The sequence below is a fragment of the Stegostoma tigrinum genome, chromosome 37, assembly GCF_030684315.1.
Source record: "Stegostoma tigrinum isolate sSteTig4 chromosome 37, sSteTig4.hap1, whole genome shotgun sequence".
NCBI lineage: Eukaryota > Metazoa > Chordata > Chondrichthyes > Orectolobiformes > Stegostomatidae > Stegostoma > Stegostoma tigrinum.
The window spans coordinates 11,197,723-11,207,322 of record NC_081390.1 but is presented as its reverse complement, the minus strand read 5'-3'; the positions used below and the strand labels follow the sequence as shown (position 1 = coordinate 11,207,322).

Sequence of the window (9,600 nt, the reverse complement as noted above, 5' to 3'; positions counted from 1 at the left end):
TCAGTTCCACTGAGGTAAAATATTTATGAACTGATGAACTTACATATTTATCTTAATAATAAGATTACTTAGAATAATCAAAATGTTTCCATCGCTCCCCCTTTGCTACTTTCCATGTGAAACTGTTGACTCACGAGTTGCAACATCGAGACAAGTGATTGCTATTCAGAATTGAACCCAAATGGTCCCTCTCGAAGTGTAATGTTCTGACTGTTGTATGATTATCTTGAGTTGATATATTTGATGTTTATCTTAACTTTCCTTCTGCAATTTTCTATTTGGCAAGCTGTGCATTTGCTTTTAATGTAACCTTGTGTCTGAAGAATCAGTATTTAAAAAAAAATTGGCATGCTATCACAATTACTTGTGACTTTATGGTCAGACTGTCATTACCTGCAGAAGATCTGTCAACTATTACAAAGATGACCATTGTGATTAGATAATCCAGTTTCATAAGGTCCAGGTCCAGAACACCCCCAAAAAGATGTGAAACAGCAAGAAGTGAATTTTGAGAAGTTTCTGTGCAGCTGGAATGAGCAGTATAGAGATGTTATTTGTGCAAAAATGAATAGGTCTACTGGATCATATGGTCAAGGATAAGGTTTATATAGGATTTTTGATAAATGGTACAGGGCTGGACGACAGTTGAAAGAACACTGTAGCTTGAGGGGTTGGAAGTAAAAGCTGGCCAGAGATTAATGCTGTCCAATTAACAAACTATTGTGAAAGAAAGATGAAAGCAGAGGGAAGAGGATGGAGTTTGTTCCTCTGTCCCATAATGGATTCATATCTGATATGTTTGGAACTAAAATTACCACTTAAACTATTTAACGATCTCAATGTTGTTACAATAAAAAAGATTTACCACAATCAATTAGTGCCAGATCTGAATCAATGGCGATATCTTGTTCTGTTTAGCTGTACTAAGCTGAAAGGCATTTGCAAAAGTCTGAGTGGAGCTCTGATTTAGCTTCATATTCTGCTGTTGGATGACATGTAGTGCCAAAAAACCCAAACAAACAACAGCCCCCTGCCTTTCCCTTGTAAATGTGCACCCCGATGCCACATGCTGAATCAGCATAAGTTAGGAAACAACTCTGGAAATTCCCTCTCTTATGTTGACATGGTGCATGTATCTACTGAGCCATATAAAAGGATCCATAGCTCTGTCAGAAAGTTTTAAAACTCTGAGCTTATTCTATACTTATCTATACCTCTAAAACATATTAGTACATTTTTCTTGTCTATATATTATTCTGGCCCCTATTAAACACTTATAGGACACCAGCTGGATACTATTGTATGAAAGGTATGTATATTTTAGAAACTGAAAAGTCCCAAAGGATTATAAAGGAAGGAATCACTGCATCCTGGAGGCTTTTAGATAATCCCTCTGGTCCAATCAGAACCGTAGAGGAGTGGCTTCAGTTAATATAAATGTTGCCAAAGCCATGCTGATTTTGAGACAGATTCAGGCTGAGGTTCTTCTCCTGTGTGAAAGCCATTAAACAGCGAGCCATGATTGTGAAAACGTGTGCAGTGTTACTCCTGCTTCTTGGCACTCTGCGCATGAACCTGACCCAGGGTAAGTGACTGCTGCAGTGCTCGGTGTGGACAAAAGTCACTGTGCTTGTGAGACAGGAAGAATTCTGTTATTAACCTGCACTTTTCTTTCTGTCTGAAATGGACTGAGAGAAAATGTACATTGGACTGGAAAGCTGAAAGGGAGGCTTTTGATGTTTAAGTGCTTTCCAGACTAAATATTTATCTTATTTGTACACTTAGTGAATATGTTTTTGGACTCTTTTGTACATTTTTTGAACAATAAATCATCTGATTTGAATTTTTTTTGTAAATACAGCTCATGCTTTTTCTTCAAAGTTCTGTTGCCAGAGCAGACTATATTTTAATACAGCAAACAATAGTTGCCATGGAGCTGTATTAGACTAGGTATAAACTGCCAACATGTCCTCTTGAGTAATGTGCAAAAATTGTCTGTGAATGATTCTGCATTAATACCAAATGAATTTAGAGGTTTAGGAAATGCATGCCAATGGTGTATGCTGCTTAAAAATGCAGCAACTTGTATCTGTAAAGCCATCTGTAAGATGTATCCAACATACTGCTCCTGGCTATAAATAAAACTGATTGAGAGCTGTCATTGTGTATTTGTGAAGTAATAAACTAGTGAAGTTGAGGGCTCTGTATCCAGTACAGCTCCATATTGTACAATTTCTAACTGGGTTGCTCCAAATTCTTCAGTTGCAGTTGGTTGAATAGAGTTCTGAGTTACCAGCTGTTCTGGATTAAACTGTGTTGTGTAGGTGGTGAGATTTCACTCACTTGATTCCAGTTGCTGTCCAAATTCATGCTGCTCCATCTAAACAGGCACTGGCTCAAAGTGAATTTAATGGGACTTGTGCATGTTTCTTCCATTAACTCACTTACTGCCACAGAGCTCAGTATTGTGCATGAGGTGAAGGAACACAAAATTGTGGAATTTAAGCATGTGTGCTATTAAAATAGCTAGTATATTGCTGTTACATAAAATTCTGGAAATCTGGGCAAGGGGGTACATTGCATTTAGCAAATTGGCATTTTTAACGAAGTAAGATGTCTATCCTAGATCACTTTTTTCGTTCAATCTGTCCCTTTCATACTTTGCTTTGGGAGCTGGTGCCAAAGAAATAGTGATGACCAGACAAAGTTAGATTAGATCAGAATGAAATTCCATCTATCTGTGTAAATGGATGCATGATTTGCAAATGGAAGATCTTTCATTGAGTCTTGTCCAATGATGGCTAAAAAAATGATCCAACTCAATCCTTTGCTTGATAACTAAGGGCACCAAACAGTCTCACATCTCTAATGACCCAAAATAATCACTTTTTAAAGGAAATTTATTGACTTCTTTACCATTTTTATGTTGTAAAGGACTGTACAAGATTATAAAGGTTGTCTCAATGGCATTAAGGCTTAGGGTCTGAACAAAATTCTGAGACTTTCATCCCTAATCAAAAGATCCAAGGCACTGACCATGAAGTAGCACGGAGGATTAATATAAATCCTCATGATGTAAAAAATGTTTGTCCATGTTAAATGCATCTGTTTGCCCACATTAAAATGAGGACTAATCATACAATTTAATCACAATTTTTTTTCCTCTCTCTCTCCATAGGGAAGCCAACCGCAGTTCTGAACAGGTGCATGTGCAGAGGTGGAGCAACACAGATCAATGTGAAAAACATTAGGGGATTACAGGTTATCCCCATTCCAAACTGTCCCCTCCAACTCATGTGAGTACGGGACACTTGCTAATGTGCTTGCTATGCATTCCTGCTTATTGCCTGATCAGTGCTGCTGACTGAAAGCTGTGTAACATCACTAAATCTTTGGCCATGGGTAACTGTTTCTCCATTCCCTGAAGTGCTTTCCCTGTTAGATTGTCCCGCTTGAACTGAAATTGCTCAGAACTTTGTCGAGTTGGAAAAGTGATCAATAAGAATGATTTCTGAAGTTAATAGCATACGGCCTTATTCACAGTCAGTGGTAGGTTAACATGCAGTAGGAGGACAGTGAATGAGACCAAATGTGGGAGAAAAACATCAGAAACCTAAAAGAGAACAAATGAAATATGCAGTCTCTGAAAGTATTGCACTATCCATTACAAATATACAAATGCCCAGTTTGAAATTAAAATCTGTAAAAGTTATGGAGAAAATGGATGCACTCATTTAATTTTACCACAGACTTCCACATGGTTTTGCATTCAATGTTTATGTCTTGTATTTTTGAAAGTTTTTTGTCCTAAGAATAATTGTTCTAATTCTGTTAAAATACACAGGATGCCTGCCAATGTCTGGTTTCTGTGTTTAATAGCCATAAATGCTTGCACTTGTGCAGAACCCTTATTATTTGGCTTCATTCATGCAGCAAAGGCACTCTCCTTGCAAGCATCTCTGTAAAGAGTGTTGATTTTGTAAAGCTTTTTGCTGTTCCAAAGTGCTAATGGTGTGGTAGCAAGAAAACTCAGGGTGAGATGTTGAACCATCAGTGAAGGATTGATCACGTGAAGTCTGATTAGTGTGTTCTTGGCTTTTTATTTCTCACTTAAAAAGAATGTATTTTAGCTGTACCTTACTCCATGTGTCAGTTCTAGAATGAGTTAGTGATTCTTATAGAAGTTTACTGATGCTAGCTGACACTTCTGATGAATTCAACTCTGATTTAACTGTGGACTTAACTTTCAAGATAGTGAGATTTAACAATAAACTTTCCCTGTCATGGTTTGATGCTTTCAAATTGTTACAGTTAATAAGTTCTTGATTCTCTTTCTTAAAATAATAAAATAATACCTATTGGGGAGAATGTTTGCTTCCAACAGAATTGGTTGGGGGTTGGGGGGCATGTTCAGGTCTCAAATGAAGACAAATGCTTGTATCCTATTATTGTAACCAAAGGATTTATTTTTAAAGATTATATGCTTTGTTTGCACTACAGAGCCACATTGAAGACTGGGAAGAAGATTTGCCTGCACTCCAAATTTTTGTACCTTTGGGAAAGGAAAATAAATAGGTAAGAACTTAAAATGATACAGAAAATAAAGACGTCTCTCAGGGAAATAGCCTCTTTTCAAATCAATTGGAAGGGAAAGATTTTCATTACACAGTTGCCACTCAAAAACCTTAATGCCTAAAAACATTTTAAACCAGAAATGTGCTCACTGTTGTAATTTTGTCATCATGGCAGCTGATTTGCGTGTGGCCAGCTCTATCAAACCGCAATGAGATAATGAACAAATAAGCCAATTTGGTTGCAGAATGGCTATGACCCAAACACTAGGTGAAGCTTTCCCCATCTCCGTACACTTTGAAATTGTGCTTTTGGATCTCATCTCCATGTGAGAGGGAAGACAGAGGCTTATTTTAATGTCTTATCTGATAGAAGACATTTCCTACAATGGCATAACCCATCAACACTGTACTTGTGCCAGCCTGCACTTTGCACTGAAATATCTGTTTTGGGGCTTGATCTCAATATGACCTGCCTTTGAGGTTTGTTGCTTGGTCAATGGTGCATTATAAGGCTGAACTTGTTGAAGACCTGGAGAGAAAATTAGATACGTATACTAGAGGATATGAAAAGGAAGAGGAAAATGGGTTTTTGAGAAAAGGGCTAGGATGCTGAGCAAGCACAATGGGCCAAATGTCTTAAAGTTAAATGAGCTTGTGAATATATTTTAAATAAATGACTTAACACTGAATTTTATAGCTGAAAGTTGTATTAAATTAGCATGGTCCTGCTGGAAGCATCTGTATTTACATAATCTTTCATTCAAAATATACAGTGTGTGGTAGATACAATTGATGCCCCCACATGAATGTTGCACTCCATGCACACTTTCTTCATTTTGAGTTGGGCAGCACAGTGGCTCAGTGGTTAGCACTGCAGCCTCACAGCACCAGGGACCTGGGTTCGATTCCCGCCTCGGGCGACTGTCTGTGTGGAGTTTGCACATTCTCCCCATGTCTGCGTGGGTTTCTTCCGGGTGCTCCGGTTTCCTCCCACAGTCCAGAGATGTGCAGGCTAGGTGGATTGGCCATGCTAAATTGCCTGTAGTGTTCAGGGATATATGGGTTATAGGGGCATGGGTCTGGGTGGGATGCTTCAAAGGGTGGTGTGGACTTGTTGGGCTGAAGGGCCTGTTTCCACACTGGGGAATCTAATCTTGACTGGCTGTCATTTGAAAAATATTCAGTCTGAAGAAATGTTCCACATGCTGGGTAATTGCAGATCTCCTCTGATGGATTCTTTCATTGCCCTCTCCATTTAAACCAAATATGCAATATTTTTTGAGTTATCACTTCAATAAACTGACACCCTATAAGATAGGAATAAACTATCCTGACAGGGTTAAATCTGTGCTGAGCTAGCATTATCTCCTAGCTACTGCATGAGCTACTTAGAGGGTGAAATTGTGCATTGATAGCTGTGCTGCCCATCCTTGCCACCAGTAGTGAACAGGAGTGACAAAGCCAAAAACATTTCATAAACCATAGGTTTCATTTTAAACCCGTTCTTGGATGGTTACAAGCCTCCCCTGCGCTGATTTTAACATCTGTTATTAATAGTGAAATCCACTCGAGGGTCTGGCATTTTTCTGTGATCAATGCCAAGCCGTTAATCATTAGTAATTTGAAGAAAAGATTTCCAGTTACCACCTCTTTCCTTTGCTTTCTCTCCTGAAAGGAGCCATTCCTTTCTCTTAAGGGTGCAGTCCTTGTCCCATACCACCTCACAGTCCTTTTTATTCACCCATGGGATGAGGGTGTTGCTGGCTAAGTCATCCCTAACTGCCCAGAGGGCAGTTAAGAGTCAACAACCTTGCTGTGTTTCTAAAGTAACACGTAGGCCAGGCTGGATAAGGATGGCAGTTTCCTTCCCTAAAGGGCATTGGTGAACCAGATGGGTTTTCCTGATAATCCTGATAATAGATTCATGGGCATTATTAGACCCTTAATTCCGGACACTTTATTCAATACAAATCCTACCATGGTAGAATTCAAACCCCAGTCTCCAGAACATTACTTGGGTCTGTGGATTAACGGGCTAGCAATAATACCACCAGGCCATCACCTCCCTAAAGTTCATATGTGGGAGATTTGTCAGTGAGTCCTGGGCTTTTTTGACCGCAGGAAAAATAACATTTCACCAGGCTTTCACACTTTGTTCAGGTTGCTCAACACTAGTTGGGAGTAGGAATCCTGTGATATTGCCATTCTTCCATAAGCAAAGATATTGGGGCCAATTGTCATAACCCTAGTATGGCCTCAGCTGATCAGTAAACCGAGCGCCAATTGGGGATTCGTACCTGTAACCTGTATATTCTACAGTTTAGCAGCTTGTCTTAGCCTTTGGGATAACTGAGGTTTGTAACACTTGACCAACATTGGGTAGTTAATGGGACCTGGAACTAACATACAATCATCCACAATTACAACACTCTCTTGATAAATGCCAGACATTGATAAAGTACACATTATGGCTCCCTGGTTAATGAAGAAAATTCACAGGATACTTCTGCTATAGCATACCCTTGACTGCAACATGTTTTTCTATGGCCCCCAAAGGGGAACTTTATTGAAGGGTTATTTTATATTGATGTAAAGCATGCTCAATTCTGAACAGAACTCCAAACTACTTTCTATTGAAAACATCACAATTTACTTTACAGGCAAAGCAAGAACTGAACAAGAGGGAAGAATGAAGCTAGCTGGTTGTCCCTGCCAGGATACTGCGCATGTGTGTAATCACACCAAAGATGCTCTGTGCACATCTTAACTTAGTGTTTCTTCGCCATGCCTACTTCAATTGCTTCGCTAGCCACCACACCACATTCTCAGTCTGTTACATGCTGACTCTAGTTTAGCTGTAGTGTGGTGTGCGCATGCGCTTTGTCAGCAGAGCTGTTTTAATTTCATTTAAAAATGAACACCTCCAGATATATTTTTACTGTATTCTTATTGCCAACTGAGTCCAAGGCAAGCTCATAGGGTTAGAAAAATTAAACGAAGGTGATGGAACAAAATGCAACCATTGAGAAATATTATTTACAGCAGTACTTTTTTGACAATTATTAATCGTCAGAGTATAATTCTTTTTTAAACAAGGTATTATGTTTGTCTTTACATTCCTCCCCATCCCAATTAATCTCCTGATAATGGTAATTATAGAAATGTGATTTCCAAGAATGCAGTTTTGTTTGTAGGTCGTAAATCATTGAAGGTAGTTGAGATTTTCTGATGGAAATCCAAATCCCATGATCTATAATTCCTTGGCAGCATCTAGTAGCAAGAGCAAGTGCTTTAAAGTCTACTAGCAGACTAACCAGTGTGTTAACACTCAGGATATAACCTTTTCATACTGTCAGCTCTTTAAGTCAACATTCAAGTAATAAGATCTCTATTGTCCCGTTCCCATCATGACTTAGACTTTAACAGTCCCAAAGGATGTATGGAGTCTTGATGTAGGGTTTTGAACAATATTATCATTTCAGTCATATAGATTTGGGGAGGGGGACGGTCAGTTGGCTGTAGGTTTTCAATGCAGGGTGACACCAGCATTGAGGGTCCAAGTCTCCTACCAGCTGACTACATCACGCACGTCACACCATCCCAAACTTGGCCCTTGCCTGAGGCATGCTGACCCTCGGGGTAATACACCACCTATCACCTCTTGAATGAGAGAACAGGACTATGGTAACTTTACCTTTTACTTTTTTAGTACGTCCATGAGGATGGCCCCAAGGTGATTAACTTCCTAGTTTCTCTGAAGGCGTTTATGAATTTTCCCAAACATGCAGAACATTCCTGGTATCTCCGGATGACAGAATTGCTTGAATTTAGGAACACCCCAGAAAATGGGGAATATTTGAGCTTCCACCCGATTACATGGTTAGGTTAAAAATTCCAGAACATGTTACTCTGAGTCAGCCTTACTTATCCAAACTGCTGCAACCAGGGTCCAAATTCTAGTCCATCTCTCTAGCTGCAGAATCTGTCAGACTGAAAGCGTCCTCTCCTATCAAAGCTATTGCAATCTCCCTGACCCTTAGACAGTAATAACATACCACCACTAACAAAATATCTTTGTGAAGCATTAAGGCTGGTGGCTGGAGGTTAATGTTTGAATTTACTAATGGTGTTTGAAGCTGCCATTGGAGTTTATTGTAAGCTCATTAATTGCTTGTTTTGTACATATTGGAGTTTATTAATTGTTGCCTCTTGTGAGTTTTTGAGAACAATTTGAAATTATCTAGCGGAAATCCAACTTTTAACTTCCAATTTTCTGAAACAACGAGCTATAAGGAAGGATTAGTGTCTGCTGGCAAGTGCCTTTTGTTGTAAAGTCCCTTAAAATGTGAAAATCAAGGTGCTTCCTTCAAGGAAAGACTTTCTCAAAATATTATTGTTGGAAAGGCAGCAATTCCACCAAATATTTGTCCCAGTGATTTTGAGCACGTGATGTGCAGCAACTGATGTATGTCATTTCACTGTATATTTGTAGATGAGATGTTATTACCATATTTTAAGTTCACTGTAATTGAAACTATGTTTGACACATTGAAAGACACAATTGACTACTCTGTTTTATACTGTTTCTATGTAACGTTAAAGAGGCTTTTTAACAAAATCAACTTTTTTAAAAATACAAAAGGTTTCTTCTCATTTTTGGCATTGTTGGTAACTTTAAGTTCCGTCATGGTTTGGTGGTGACACTGACCAGCCAGCATTTGTTGTCCATCCCTAATTGCCCATAAGAGTCAACCACATAGCTGAAGGACTGGGGTCTTATAGGCTAGACCAGGTAACAACAGCAGTTTCCTTCCCTAAAAGACAGTTGAGAAAATAAATTACTATGAAGCTTACCTTTTTTGCCTTTTTGAATAGTCTACTCCTCCTATTCTGTTACAATTTCTGAAGCCCACCCCATCATTGAACAAAATCATGGTTGATTTGCACTAGGCATCAACTCTTTCCACGGCAACTCATTGCTGTCAACTGTCCAATATGTCAACATCTAGCCATCTTATTAAATTTC

The 9,600-nt window shown here is 38.9% G+C and overlaps 1 protein-coding gene across 1 annotated transcript; it reads left to right on the top strand.

Annotated features, from left to right (window-relative positions):
* The first annotated feature begins 1,461 nt into the window (after nt 1–1,461).
* Nucleotides 1,462–9,227, top strand: LOC125467517 (stromal cell-derived factor 1-like). Its single transcript, XM_048563482.2, has 4 exons — nt 1,462–1,585; nt 3,179–3,296; nt 4,501–4,575; nt 7,235–9,227. The coding sequence occupies exons 1-4, from the start codon at nt 1,519–1,521 to the stop codon at nt 7,248–7,250; spliced, it is 276 nt and encodes a 91-aa protein (XP_048419439.1). The 5' UTR covers nt 1,462–1,518; the 3' UTR covers nt 7,251–9,227.
* Nucleotides 9,228–9,600: the final 373 nt, after the last annotated feature.